Raw genomic sequence first — 15,154 nt, forward strand, 5'->3', positions numbered from 1 at the left:
ATGTACAATGGGGATATGTGGGGCTAAAAGTAGCAGTGATCCTAATGTTTGTTTTTACCATAATTATTACTTCCCTTGGGAATCATTTTATATCCTTTCTTGTTAACGCTTAAAAACAACCAGTGTTCTACATGAAATTATTTAGTGTTTTCTGCTTCAGTTTAATTTATATTCAGAGTACTTAAAAAGATTATTTTCACAAGTAAAAATTCCAGGGTAGTGGAGGGGAGAGAGTGAGAGTGTATGAGAGTATGTTTTTGTTTTGTTTTGTTTTGTTTTGTTTTTGAGACAGAGTTTCGCTCTTGTTGCCCAGGCTGGAGTGCAATGGCAGGATCTCGGCTCACCGCAACCTCCGCCTCCTGGGTTCAGGCAATTGTCCTGCCTCAGCCTCCTGAGTAGCTGGGATTACAGGCACGTGCCACCATGCCCAGCTAATTTTTTGTATTTTTAGTAGAGACAGGGTTTCACCATGTTGACCAGGATGGTCTCTATCTCTCGACCTCGTGATCCACCCGCCTCGGCCTCCCAAAGTGCTGGGATTACAAGCTTGAGCCACCGCGCCCGGCCGAGAGTGTATGTGTTTTAACAGCAAATGGAAGTGTATAGAGAAAAGGAACATGAGTCAATGAGGGTAAGTAGGAACCTGATTTTGGATGTAGGATCAAGGAATGTTTCCCTAAGTAGGTGATACTTAAACTCATAAACAGGAGTTAAGTGAGCTACAGGTGGCGATAGTGAGCATTTTAGTTCAGAAAAAACACTTGCAAGAGATCCGGTGCCAGAAGGAGAGGTTGAGGCACTTATGTAAAGAGTAAGATACGTCCAGATAATGCATGTAGAACCAGCAAAGATTTGGAAAGTATCCTCCTGGGGAACTAGAATAAGACCAAGAAATGTGTGTTTGGAATACTAGCAAAGCAAGGGCCTCCAAAACATAAGTAAAATTGAGCTTTGATAATTAAAAAATTTCAATAAGAGCATCTAGAAAGATGATGTAAATTGAGTATGTTAAATATTATGTCATAAGTTTTTATTTTGCATTACATAAGTGGGGGAGATAAGGTTCAATTTAGCTGAATTTTCAGTGTTAGGACTTCTGAAGGGCTTCAGCCTTAGGGATAATTCTAGTCAAGCCCAGTTTCTTCCTTTTTACAATAATAAGCGGGGTCCAAAAATTGTGATTTATCTTGCATGATCCACATGGCTAGTGACACGATCTAGGCCTAAAATTCAGAACTCTTGACCTAGCACTCCCTGCCCGTTTAAGAATGAAGGCATTTACAGAAAAAAAAAAAAAAATTCAAGGTTACTAGCTCTAGCTGAGGCCTGGCGGGAAGCTCTTCCAGAACTAGAACGCCCCAAGACAAAATGCATTTGCTAAATGGCCAACGCGTGACATGACGTTACCATGGTTACAGCTTTCTCCAAAGCCAATGGAATGAGTCGTACTATCGATACGGCCGGGACAACTCCGCCCCCGGCCCAATTGCCAATGGTGTGAGCCGTAACAACAGTCTCCTAAAGAAGCACAGTCTCTGGCGCCAGTGGCGTGCGTCGTCTCTATGGTTCCCGCCGGAAGGACGCCTTTGCGTCTCAGCGGCGAGCGCGGTTGCTATGACGTCCGGGTCTCCGCCAGCACCTGCACCTTGCCGCTGAACGCCTAGGGACCAAGCGACCCCGGGACCCTCGCGGCACCCTCCGCAGGAAAATTTCCGACTTGGTTCCTGCGGAGGAAAGCACCCATTCTCCCCTCTTTTCCGCATTCCGGGCCTTTTCCTCTTCTCTCCCCAGTATGGCCCGAAACTACAGAAGGGGAGCCCCTCCTGGCCCGGCATTTCTAGTCCCGGGCTTGAGTGATTCCGCCTGAGGTAGGATTCGCCCGTTTTCCCCGGAGCCAGCTGCCGCAAGCATTTAGTGTTAGGCTGCCGCCCTTTATTAGAGCGGGCCTAGAACACCCTCAGCGAGGTAGGTCGGCGTTCCTTTTCTCACTTAAAGGTGAGGTCTCGAGACGCGCCCCTGACAGCGCCAGAAGGTCCAGGCCACTACAAAGTCCACAGAGGCGCAGCTTTCCCCTGCGTGTAGGCCCGCGAACAAAGAACTGCCGTTTCTGATTTTTTGGCCGATGTTCATCATGCAGAACATTGAATCCCGGTGACGATTTGGAGGCCTTTTGTATCCTCAACATCAGAGGTCATGAAGTCAGTTACCCTCTGCCTTTCAAGCTACAACCTTTTCCACTTCTCTCATCATTCCAAGCACCCGTTTTCTCATCCTGCTTATTTCACAGCCATTTTAACCTTTCCCTGTTCACGCTGCACATTATTGAATGTCCATTCGTCTCCACCACCTCTGTCATCTGTAGACCACCTCCTTCTGCTTTCCTGCTGCAATGCTTTGTGTACCTAAGTATTTCGCATTCTCCAGCTCTGCAGTCATTGGGAAGATTTTCTGTCTTTCTTTGCACTATGGCAAGCTTTCAGTCTTGGGTAGAGACTAGGAGAAGTGCACATTGGTAAATATAAACATTACATACGGCAAGCCGAGTGTGTTTTGAAAATGGAAAAAAAAAATCAAAATTGCAGTATTGGACCCATTTCAGGCTTATATAATGAACTAAGGTTGTTCCTTGTTTAAGTTTTGTTGATATGTTTATCTTATATAATGAACTAAGGTTGTTCCTTGTTTAATTAAGTTTTGTTGATGTGTTTATCAATGTGAAAAGCGCATTCAAAATGATCATGTAAGACAGGATTTCACCTTTAAGCTCATATGAACCCAACATTGGGGATATGATATAATTTTCTGGAGAGGAGATAATTGAAATAGTACTTGTGCCTTCTTTTTCCTGTCAGTTTCTGAATCAGAAAACATTCTTTGTGATGTAAGCCAAGAAACAAAAACAATAAGGAGTGATTGAAAATAAATATTTTTGGCAAGGGAGCAGACACAATAGTTCTAAAAAGGCTGGAACAGAGGGCCGTAAATATGGCATAAGATTAATTTAGATCCAGTGCAATTTTATTTTAACTTGGACAGCTTGACTTAATTTGTCTTACAATATGCGTTCCTTGTTGAATCTTACTATTTCTTCTTCAGTATTCAGTTTTAAAAGTAAACCTATTTTAAGAATTTGCAGAACATCGACATTTTAAACAGCTATTTGGGGCCATAATTATTTGGATATTTTGACTTCTCAGGCCAACCGAAGCAGTTGTTTGTGATGTGAACCAGGTCAAGTTTTTAAATACTGAGAAATTCAGCTTTCTCTTTTAGAATAGATAGGAAAACAAAAACAAGTTCTGCAGCCTTTTCAATCTTGGACATTAAATTGGAACTGGATAAACTCTTAACTCTTGGTAAAAGAGGTTGTTAGATGCTATATTGTAAGGGGCTTTCCCTTCCTCTTCTAATATGTGTTTATTGAATAAATATTACTATGGCAAGTCACAAATTTAAAAAATGTTTAACCTGGGCAAACATGGCAAAAACCTGTCTCTACAAAAAATGCAAAAATAAGCCAGCCATGGTGGAGTACTCCTGTTGTCCTGGCTACTCTGGAGGCTGAGGTAGGAGGATCACCTGAGCCTGGGAGGTCAAGGCTATAGTGAGCTATGATAGCGCCACTGCACTCCAACCTGGGCAACAGAGTGAGATCCTGTCTTGAAAAAAAAAAAAAAAAGAATCCTGTCATTCTAGCACAGTTTTAAACCTGGGGAAGGGGTGTTGTTTTCCCCCTTTGAGACATTTGGCAATGTATGAAAACGTTTTTAGTTGCCACAACTGGGGATGTGCTACTGGCCTCTAGTTGGTAGAGACCAGGGATGCTGCTCCACATCCTACTATGCACAGAACTGCCTCCATAACAGCTCAGAATTTCAGTAGTGCCAAGGATGAGAAACTCTGTCCTAACATATCAACAATTCATTTTTTTGTTCTGTGTCAGTCTTGCTCAGATGTGTACACTTTTACATAGTTATGTATTTTACCTTTCTTTTTCACTTAATTTTATATTTTAAACATTTTTCACATTGCTACACTGTTTTCAACTTTTGAAAAGAGTGTACTAATTTTGAGAATTGCAAAACTGTGCATAATATGTATTGTATTTAAGATGTCTGTGAGTTTTAAATTATATTTGTGTGAAAGGAATGGAAAGTAGAAGAAAAAAAGGTTAGAGTGAAAAGTCATCTGATTGGATATTTCTGTTTTTGTGGCTGTGCTATATGCTTTGTTCCCCGGTGTCACTCAAAGACCTTGGAATCCAAAGCTCATCCTTTGCTCAGAGGCAGATGTGCTATAACGTAAGCTAGGGCCCTGACCCCTGCAATGCAGTTGGAGAGTACCTACTAGGAGAAAAAACAAGTAGACTGCACACATTCTTCTTGCCCTCTTCTCGTTTAAAATTCTTTGTCTCTGTCTCAGTTTGCTTTGACAGCTTTACCACCTTATTCTTTACATCTAGAAGTTTTTGGAGGCCTAAAACAACTTCGGGATGCACTTTTTCCCAGACAGTGGATTTTTAAGAGATTTAATGAGCATTTACTTAGTATCTACTTTGGACAGAATAGTATTCTTTTGTTGTTGTTGCTGAGAGATTCTTGCTCTGTCACCCAGGGTGGAGTACAGGGGCAAGATCTCGGCTCACTGTAGCCTCTGCCTCCCGGGTACCAGCAATTCTCCTGCCCCAGCCTCTTAAGTAGCTGGGATTATAGGCACATGCCACCATTCCCAGTTAATTTTTGTATTTTTAGTAGAGATGAGGTTTCACTGTGTCGGATAGGCTTATCTCAAACTCCTAACACAGGTGATCCGCCTGCCTCAGCCTCCCAAAGTGCTGGGATTACAGGCAGGAGCCACCGCGCCTGGTCAAGAACAGTATTCTTATTTACTTTGTTGTGTGGCAATTTTAGGTACAGTTTAGATGTCAGAGCATTTATAATTCAATTATATAACCTCAAGATCTAGTTTACTAGAATTTAAAAATTAATCATCAGGTCTCAATACCTCCACTGGGAAAATGTTTGGGGATCTCAAAGCACCGTTCCAGGCAGAGTGACCTGAATGTCAAAAATTATGGCAATATAAGCAGCATGATGGGGACCAATAAATATACTGACATGAATGGCTAATGTCAAGGACTAGCAAAAGACAAGGTGAGAGAGACTGGCAGGAACCAGATTGTGAAGAATCTCTGGTCCCAAGCTAAGGGGTTTGAACTCTACCTGAAGTAAGGAGAAGGTCAGGCAGCAAGTGATTTGCATTCAGGAAGATCAGCCTGGAGTTTTGCTGAGGACAGATTGGATGGGGGCCAGCCTTGCAGCAGGATCATCAGTTAAGGGTGTTGTTAAACTAAAGTGAGCAAACAGTGAGGCAAGCCTAAACCAAGGCAGTAACCCTAGACATGGAGAGAATGAATTATAAAATGATAAAATAACTACTGCAAATTCAGTAATGGTTGTATACCAGAGTAGGAATAGGAAGGGGAATCAAAGATGACTCCTAGGTTTCTGGCTTGGAAAACTATGTTGATAGTGATTTTAACTACGAAATATAGAAGGAGGAGGGAAAGATGAATAGATTGTTGAAGCTGAGTTGTTGGCTAGCCAACTGGACATACATTGGTTTTAAATAGTAGACTCATTTTATATTGTCCTCCTCGCATATAACTTCTTCTCTGGAACTTGCATCTCTCTGGCAAATCTTGTTTAAGGAGTAGACCCTCAGGGGCCATATTTGTACTATTTCCAACCCATTCCATGCACAGCTGACTGAATGGGGAAAATACAGGTAGCTTTGGAGAAGGGGGCATAACCAATTGTCTCTCTCAAAAATTTGAACTAAGAGACACCAAGATAGAAATGGCTTAATCTAAAAAGTTACATAGGCTAAGGACTTGAATAGCTGTTTTCAGCCTTGCTGATGAGCAAGTAGAGGAAGTTCATCTCTGTAGAGGAACAAGAGGAGCAAACTCACAGGGAAGCTCAGAGACAAAAGACCTCCTGGCTCAGGAGAGACTGTTGATGATTGTATAGTTCTGTATCCAGTTTCTGTGTAGCCACATTTAGTTTCCAGCATATGTCCTTATACCTCATCCACTCAATAACCCTCATACAGTAGTTGGGAGTGGCTGGTTGTGTGAGGGACAGAAAGCCCAAAATAATAATGCACTGAAAAAGAAAGAAATGTATTCCTCCCACATGAAAGAAGAAAGCAATCTATATTGGGTAGAGAAGCACCTTGAAATGGGCAGAGACCCGGGTTTCTTCTCTCCTGATGTTATAGCTAGCATGTGGTTTCCAGCTATGGTGTCCAGGATGGCTGCTCAGGCTTCAGCTATCTTGTCTGAATCCCAGCTAGTAGAAAGGAGGAAGGAGCAAGAAAAGGGGGCATCATGTTCCCAAGCGATAGTTTCTGGAAGCAGCACATAGTTCCATTCACACCCATTGTTCAGAACTTGGTCACCTGGCTATATCTTTCAGTAAGGAAGTCAGCCTTGTGATCAGCCAAAAAACTTAATGTCTTATTTCTGTGGAAGAAGGGAATAGTAAATATTAAAGGCCACCAGCAGTTTCTGCCACACTCACCTGTATTTGTTGCAGCTTCAGTGTGTTTTGGTTTCTTGCCACTTCTAGATTGATCTGGAGCATAGTAGAGAGAGATTCTTGTTTAATCTTCCAAACAACCCAGTACGGTAGGCATTACTATTACATTTATTCTACATACAGAACAAAAATTTAAACAAGTTACCTCACTTGTGTAAGTCACACAGTTACCAAGTAGCAAAGCCAAGGTTTGAGCCAAATTAGACTCCTGTGCCCAAGCTGTGAATCACATGGTAGTGAGAAGGGCAGAGAGCTAAAGGCGATGTTCTTAGAAATGGTAGCATTTTGAAGGGATGGAAGAGGCGGAACCAAGGAACAATACTGAGAAGGAAAGGCTAGAGACGTAGGGGTCAAAACAGGAGAAAGTGACATCACAGAACAGAAATAAAAAAAACTTTCAGAGAAGGAGTGAAGAGGTATGGCAAAGAGATCGTATGTTGAAACAAACAAAAACAGGGCCAGACACAGTGGCTCATGCCTATAATCCCAGCAGTTTGAGAAGCTGAAATGGGAGGATCACTTGAAGCCAGGTGTTCAATTTCAGCCTGGGCAACATATCAAGACCCTTGTCTCTACAAAAAAAAAAAAAAAAATTAAAAATTAGATGGGCATGTGGCACACTCCTGTAGTCGTAGCTCTTCAGGAGGCTGAGGTGGGAGGATCACTAGAGCCCAGGAGTTTGAAGCTGTAATGAACTATGGATGTGGCATTTTGAGTTCATTGTTGACTGATAATTTGAGTACCATGGTAAGAGCAGAAGGCAAAATGCAGTAAGTGTGGGAGTGTGGAAACCAAACACAGAAGCCAAAATATAGGAGTGTGGGAGACAAATTGTCCAAAAGAGGACAGTAGCTAGAGAGGCATATGGTGAGGCCAAAGGAAGGTTATTTTTTTCTATCTTTAAGATTGGAGACCTCTTGAGCTGAGAAGAGATCAGTAGAGAAGGAAATAAGGAACACAAAAAAGAAAATGCTTTCTTAGGGAAGCAGTATGGATGGGGCCTAGAATACAGGTAAAGGGATTAACCTTGACCAGGAGGATGGGAAAGTCTTCCACTGAGAAGGGAAAGAGGACAGGGTAGTTAAACATGAAGGTTGGTATGTTGGTGAGGAGAAGCAGCTGACAGTTTTATGATGACCTTAGTTTTACTAGTTCTCTGGAAGATAAAGTCGTTTGTCAGGAGTGAGGGGAGAGGTGAGATTTTCAGTTTGATGGGAAAGGTGAACATTTGAATAGTTGCTGAGTAAAATGGCAATAGAAACTAGCAACTCATAAATGACCCAGTGATTGAGAAGCTTGGCTCAGACCAGAGGCCATGAATTTGTAATCGTTCAAGTTTGAGTGCTTGTTTGATTTCATTCTCTACCAGCACTCAGAAACCTAAAGTAGTTGGAAAATTGTCAAATCCATTAACTTTTCCAGGGCTGAGATTTGGAAGGAAGGTGGGGCAAAGGGGTAAGATAACTGCAGATGTTGGTGAAGGATTAAAATGATCCATAGTTGGGTTTAGGCTTGAGGGGCAAACAAATGAAGTCAAAGGGTATCTGATAGTTTGAGAGAGGATGTAATGGTCCAGAGACTGGAGGTCTCACTGTAATTGTAGAATTACTTTAAGAAAGCAGCTGCTTCACACCCAATAGGATGGCTACTTTTTTTGGAAAAAAAAAAAAAAGTAACCCAAAGTAAGTGTTGACAAGGATGTAAGATATTAGGACCTTTTGCATTGCTGATAGGAATGTAAAATGGTACAGCTACAGTAGAAGATGATATGACAGTTCCTCAAAAAAAGAAGTTAAACATAGAATTATATATCTAGCAATTTCACTTCTTCATATGTAGCCCAAAGAATTGAAAGCAGGGACTCAGTTACTTTTACACCACTATTTGCAGCAGCCTCATTCACAATAGCTGAAAGGTGGAAACAACCCCAGGGTCCACCAACAGATGAATGTATAAGTGAAATGTGGTATGTACATACAATGGAATATTACTCAGTCTTAAAAGGAAATGAAATCCTGAAATTCTGATTAGTAATACAGCATGGATGAACCTTGAAGACATTATGCTTTGTGAAATAAGCCAATACAAAAGGGCAAATGTTGTATGATTCCACTTCTGTGGGTTATACAAAATAGGCAGGCTTATAGAGACAGAAAGTAGAGTAGAGATTCCCAGGGGCTCGGGAAGAGGGGAATGAGAAGTTATTGTTTAATGGGTATAGAGTTTCTGTTTGGGATAATGAAAAATTTCTGGAAACGATAGTCATGGTTAGACAACATTGTGATTATACTTCATGCCATGGAATTCTAACAGTTAAAAATGGTTAAAATGGTAAATTTTAGGTTATGTATATTTTACAACAATTAAGAAAAAGAGGGGCAAGATACATGGAAGGTTTTAGGCAGAGGGAGACACACGGAGTTTAGGATGGCAGGGTTTCAACATTAGTTCAGGTTGTGATCAGGACTCAGGTGTAGCCATGAGGATGGGTGGTTAAATAAAATGGTGAATAAAGATCACTGGCTTTGGGAAGATGGTCAGGTGAAGGAGCTTGAGTGATTTGTGCACTTGGGTATTGACCTGAAGCCTACACTGTCCTCCTGATCAGAAAGGATCGAATCCAAAGGCATTTTCCAATATCCCCGATCCTTTTTTCCTTTCAATTTCCTCTAACCTAAGACTCCCCTATTCCACCCCTACAGCATAGGGATTATGCTGTTTGGGCAAGCAACCCACAGTACAGGACTTATAATAATTTAAGTATTTATTTTCTAATTACAACCTCATTAGTTTATCACAACGGCTTTTAGCACTTTGAGGTATTTGCTTCCAGTCTTTGTGTGTCTAGTTATAATAATACTTTTACATTCTGCTTTATCTGTTAGCATTATCACATAAGCATTTTTCCATATTGCCAAACAGTCCTCATAGGATGCTATGTATTCTTAGTATCTTGGATTCTCTGCTACCCAGGACTAAAACCACAAGTTAACTGTCTGATGCACAGAAACCTTGTGGGGTGAATGGGGAGAATATGAGTGGAAACCAGATGAAGGAAATGGGGGGACAAAAGAAAATTTTTAGTTATATATCCTGAGGAGGACCCACAGAGGTGCAGGATGAAAAAGACTTGGGTTTTTTTTCATCAGTATGAGTATCAGCTGATAATTAAAACCATATATCGTCTATAAATACTGTTGATGTGGAAATGGCAAGACTCTAGAAAACTTAGTGATCAAGGAGAAAAATAATAAAAATATGGTTTTACTTTTAAAAAAGCAAAATAGCGTATGTGGACTGAAGTACGATAACAATTACATCTGTCACTGCAATTTGGGTCAGATTAACTTGGTTAAAAGTTGTGTTTGATGAGAACAGCAAGTCTTATTCATAGTTAGTGGTTCTAATCACTTGAGGTCAGGAGTTCGAGACATGAACTCCTGGCCAACATGGTGAAACCTCATCTCTACTAAAAATACAAAAATTAGCCAGTGCATGCCTGTAATCCCAGCTACTCGGGAGGCTGAGGCTGGAGAATTGCTTGAACTCAGGAGGCAGAGGTTGCAGTGAGATGAGATCACACCACTGTACTCCAGTCTGAATGACAGAGCAAGACTCAAAAAAAAAAAAAAAGTTAGTGGTTTTGGTGGTGCAGATACCGCTTCATCAATCAGCAGATACTTATCTTTCACATACTGTCATAGCGCAAACTGTTATGTCATGATTGCTTGCCCTAAAAAATTAAAGACAATATTGATAGTAAGCTTAAATAAGTTGCAGAAGAGAACTGAATGACTAAGAAGTCAGCGTAAATTGTAAGATGTATTCTGTGAGTAAAATAGAAAAATAAATATTGATAGTACAGAATTAGGGACCTCTCTAGCTTCCAGAGGAGTCCTTTTATTTCTAAATTTCCAGTAAGAGAAACAAAGACTTCTTTGGACTTCAAAAAAGAAACAGCCCTTTGGGAGACTTCACATTATTAAGTTGCAAACTTCGGAACAGACAAAGCTTTTTTTTCAAATACTCTTGTACATAATTTTCTTTAAATATATCATGTCATTTGTTATTTTAGAAGATATACAGTTGTTAAAAGCTTTGTTTTTTTGGTATTATCAGCTATTTCATTTAAGTGCTCATAACTGGATAACAATAAGAAAACTAAAATAAACATTGTAGAGAGTCTGACTCTAGTCATGTATACTTAGATTTCTTTATTCCTGCTTTCAATTTTCCTTACATAACAGCTTTGTATATGTATTGTAAGCTATATTTTGTTCTTTAGAAATAACTTGGATCTTCCAAGAGGTATATATATATATATATACACACACACACATCCACATACATAAGTGTGATGAAGAATTAGGTGGCTTACTAGCATTCTGTTACTAGTACCCTAAATACTAGTACTCTAATGAGAAGCCTAAGGTGGCACCCACATAGATATCTTGCATCCTCAGTCATGGGTATGTATGTGTGTGTATGTGTGTGTGTACATACACACATGTTTATGTCTTCTATCAAGGGAAAAGCTCAATTAGAAGACATACTTCACCATCTTGAAAAAGAAGACATCAATCCCCTTGCTACTAAAGAAGAACTCTGTTGGTGCTTATTCCAGCCAGCACAGTGAAGATGGGCTGAGGACTGCTACCAGAAATGTAGAAGAGCTTATAGTGAATCACATGGAAGAAACAAAAGAAGTAAGAACTAATAACATATAGTTTTACAGACACCTGTGATTTTGTTCATTGCCCTTCATTAAATTGATGTATTAAAAACTAATGTTTGACTATCACTTTATAGTTTGAAAAGCACCCATATGTAGACTTTTTTTCTTTTAATGAAATAGGGCAACAATCTGTGTTGGTTTCCAGTAATAGTACATGTATAAGATGTTGCCCATTGATTATTGGTTGAACGTCTACACAGAACTGCTCCAGGTAGCTTTTATTATCTTGGTAAACTCATCCTTTTCTCAGGAACTGACCTTCTGGGTGACTCTTTTCTTTGAAGGCTTAGAAACTAATGTTGGCGTAGTATCAGTGGATCTGCTTCTCAGAGGTGGGCTTGTATTAACCAAACTCATAGAGATGAGACACCTCCTTATTAATTGACGATAAGAAATATAATTGTCAGAGGAACCAAACATGTATTTTTGGTGGCTGATGTATTCTTTTACAGGCACATTATGTGGGAAGCCAACTTTTAATTAGATGTTTACTTGGTGAACAAATGAGTCTAAATTTTTATAGCATTGGCTGAGCTAGCCAGGTTTCCACAATAGGGCTATCTATATCTACCTTCATTTCGGGACTTCATATCCTAGGCACCTAGTGATTAGATGAGTAGATAAAGCTATTTTTTGACCCTATTGTTACCCTTTTGGTTGTTTGCGATACTGATCAACATACTTTCTACATACTTTCTTTAAATGAACTAATGAATTATCTCAGGTTGCCTGGGAATCACTCTGCTATGTTTTCACATCTCAGCTCACACAGGTAGTATTTTTCAATTTTATTCTTAAAGGACAATCCAATTTCCAAATTCTAAAGAAAAATGCAGCTCCTTTAAAATGAAAAGCAGTATAATATCAAAGAGTGTGAAATTTAACATTAGACAGATGGAGGTAAAAAATTGCCTTTAGCATTATCTTTCTGTGTAACCCTGGGCAAGTTACTCAACTGTTTTGGTCTTGAAATTTCTGCCTGTAAGATGGAGATGTTAATAGCATCTTCAAAGACATTTGTGAGATTTATACAGTGTGTATAAATTTCAAACGTACTTGGCACCTAGCAAGTATTCAATAAATTATAGCTATTATCATTAGAAATGGATATTGTTCCTGCCCTTTTAAAGAGGAAACTAAAGCTTACCAGGAAGTGATAAAGTTGGACTGTGATTCCTGTGTTCCTTCTATACTATTCAACTTTTTGTACATATTTTAAGGAGTTTTCCAATAGGCTTCCAAAGAATTTACCAAAATGGAATTCATTTATTTTGGTAGTCTACTTCTAAGCACTTTGGCATAGTAAGTCAGTCAGTCTCTGGTTTTGACCCATCAGAGTATGAATTCTAGCTCCTTCCCTTATTCCCTATGGGACAAGGCAAGTCTCTCAGCCTCTCTAAGCCTACTTCTTCACCTCCAAAGTGGAAGAATAATAGTCTTCTGTGGTTGTGATGACAATTAAATATTTGATATAGTGCCTGGAGCATATGATTAGCTTCATGTCCTTCATATAGTGCCTGGAGCATCTGATGAGCTTTCCACTTATTATTCACATAAAAGTAACTTTGTGAAGCTGTTATATCAACTGGAAACTATTTTCAATGAATACCTAACAATTCGTTTAAATGTAATCCCTTGTTAACATTTTAATCATCTTAGCCATCAGTTTTAACATAGTATTATAAACCTTATGTAGATTTTTCTCTGTTCGTGGATATCATGACCATATTTCCTAAATCACAGATAGGGAGACTTGATTTGAAACCTGGTATGATAGAAAAAAATATTAGAGATTGGGACTGCTGCAGAAATTTGTGGTTATATATCATCATACCTATGGGAAACATAATGTATGATAATGTAAGACAGCTAGAAGGAAGTTTAGGGCCAGATGCCAACACTTGAGTTTTCTGTTGATTTCTCTGATTATAGTCATGATAGAATGGTGATCTCTTCATTGCTCTTTCACTTCCTGGATTTTTAATATGGATTAAAATATGAGCCATGGACTAAAAGTAAGAAAATGTGTTATTTTCTTTTTAGGTAGAAAATTATACAAACTATATTTGTAACCTAACAGAGGGAAGAGAAGCATTGTCTCATGGTTATGAAAAGAAAAATGAACAGCTTAGACATGAGTTTAAAGAGCTCCAACTCAAACAGGATAGTTTTTCCTTTTGTGAACATGTAATTTTAAAACTTTTACCTAATTCTAGAAATTAATATGACATTATGGAAAATTTGAGGAATGTATACAAGTATAAATAAGGGAAAAAATTATATTCCACCCCAAGAAAAGTATACTTACAATGTTTTAGGTGTATTTTTGTGTCTATCTTTTAAGTATGTATTCTTAAATAGTCTGAAATGTATGTGAGAGTGCAGGTTATTTATTTCTTTCAGTGTCTATTACAGCACCTACCACACTATATTATAATCTGTGTCATGCCATCTAGAGTAGAGATCATGTCCTAGTTTTAGTGATTTGTGTCTCTCACAGTACCTGGCTTGGAAAGTGCCTGGTTTAGGGGAGGCAAAACTTTACCTCTTCCCCTGTAGTTTTTTTCTCCCTCAAGCTGGGTCTGAGAATTAAGTTCATATAAGACAGTTTAACAAGAGAAAAGCACACAAATTTATTTAAATTGGAATTAAATGTAAATGAAGACCCAAAGAAGCAATTAGAATCAATTTCTCATATACTGAGTTGCACAAAGAATAGTAAGTTGTTTAAAAGTAACTAAATATCTGGAAAGGCTGAAAAGATGAGTTATTTTAACAAGGTCTGTACAGAATTCTCTTGGTCTCAGCTTCCCGTCCGTAATGACAAGAATGTTGCTTTCCTTCTAGCATAGGGAGGGCATCTTTCAACATGGGAGTTTCCTCTTCTACTTTTAAGAAATGGAAGATCAGAATGATCTTGCACCTGCTGTTTTTCAAGTGTGTTTGACTCAAAATAGTCAATATGCTAGAGTGGTATGTTTTTAACTCCTTCACTAATATATTAAGGACTTAGAAAATATTAAACACTTCACAGCTACAAGGGAAAATACAGGTAGGACCTCTTCTTTAGAATATTCTATCTTTGTGTAAGTGCACAAATTAGGTGCTATTATTGTACATATTATTTTGTTTTGTTTTGTTTTTTGACGAGTCTTGCCCTGTCACCAGGCCGGAGTGTGGTGGTGAAATCTCAGCTCGCTGCAGTCTCTGCCTCCTGGGTTCAAGGGGTTCTCCTGCCTCAGCCTCCTGAGAAGCTGGGACTACCAGTGAGCACCACCACATCTGGCTAGTTTTTGTACTTTTAGTAGAGACGGGATTTCACCATGTTGGTCAAGATGATCTGGCTCTCTTGACCTTGTGACCTGACCACCTCGGCTTCCTAAAGTGTTGGGATTACAGGTGTGAGCCAGTGCACCCTGCCCATTATACATATTATTATATATGGTCAGTGATTGTATTTACCACACATTTATTATTTCTTTTACTGAGCATTTTTCCTTGCATCTCAGCTATTCCATTTGGGATAATTTTTCTTTTTTCCTTAGAAATTCCTTTTACAAGAGTTTGTTGATGGAAGTTTTTTTTTTTTTTTTTTTTTTTTTGCCTCAGATGCAGAGAAAATTGAGTTAATCATAGGACATATTACATATGTACTGTACTCTCATTTTTTCCTTTCTTGTTTTCTATTGGGTAGATTGAATTTTCTTCTGATGATTTAAAGTTTGCTTTCCATTTTTATTTGTATAGCAGTTGCTTTTTAAGAGTTTTCTTTAATTCTAGCTTTTTTTCCTTTAACCTCTACAAAGCTTCTGGAAAA

At 39.0% G+C, this 15,154-nt stretch overlaps 1 protein-coding gene across 12 annotated transcripts in view; it reads left to right on the forward strand.

Moving 5' to 3' along the window:
- The first annotated feature begins 1,570 nt into the window (after nt 1–1,570).
- The window catches only part of CCDC30 (coiled-coil domain containing 30), a 167,648-nt gene continuing 154,064 nt past the window's right edge, over nt 1,571–15,154 (forward strand). For 8 of the 12 annotated variants that reach the window (XM_074380646.1, XM_074380647.1, XM_074380652.1 and 5 more), the window contains exon 1: nt 11,230–11,308. Coding sequence is in view for 2 of the 12 variants with exons in the window: in XM_074380644.1 (XP_074236745.1) it covers nt 11,291–11,308 (18 nt within the window). In the remaining 10 variants the exon portion in view is untranslated. The other 4 variants (XM_074380644.1, XM_074380645.1, XM_074380648.1 and 1 more) reach the window with 4 other exon arrangements.

The sequence above is a fragment of the Saimiri boliviensis genome, chromosome 11, assembly GCF_048565385.1.
Source record: "Saimiri boliviensis isolate mSaiBol1 chromosome 11, mSaiBol1.pri, whole genome shotgun sequence".
In the NCBI taxonomy this organism is placed as follows: Eukaryota; Metazoa; Chordata; class Mammalia; order Primates; family Cebidae; genus Saimiri; species Saimiri boliviensis.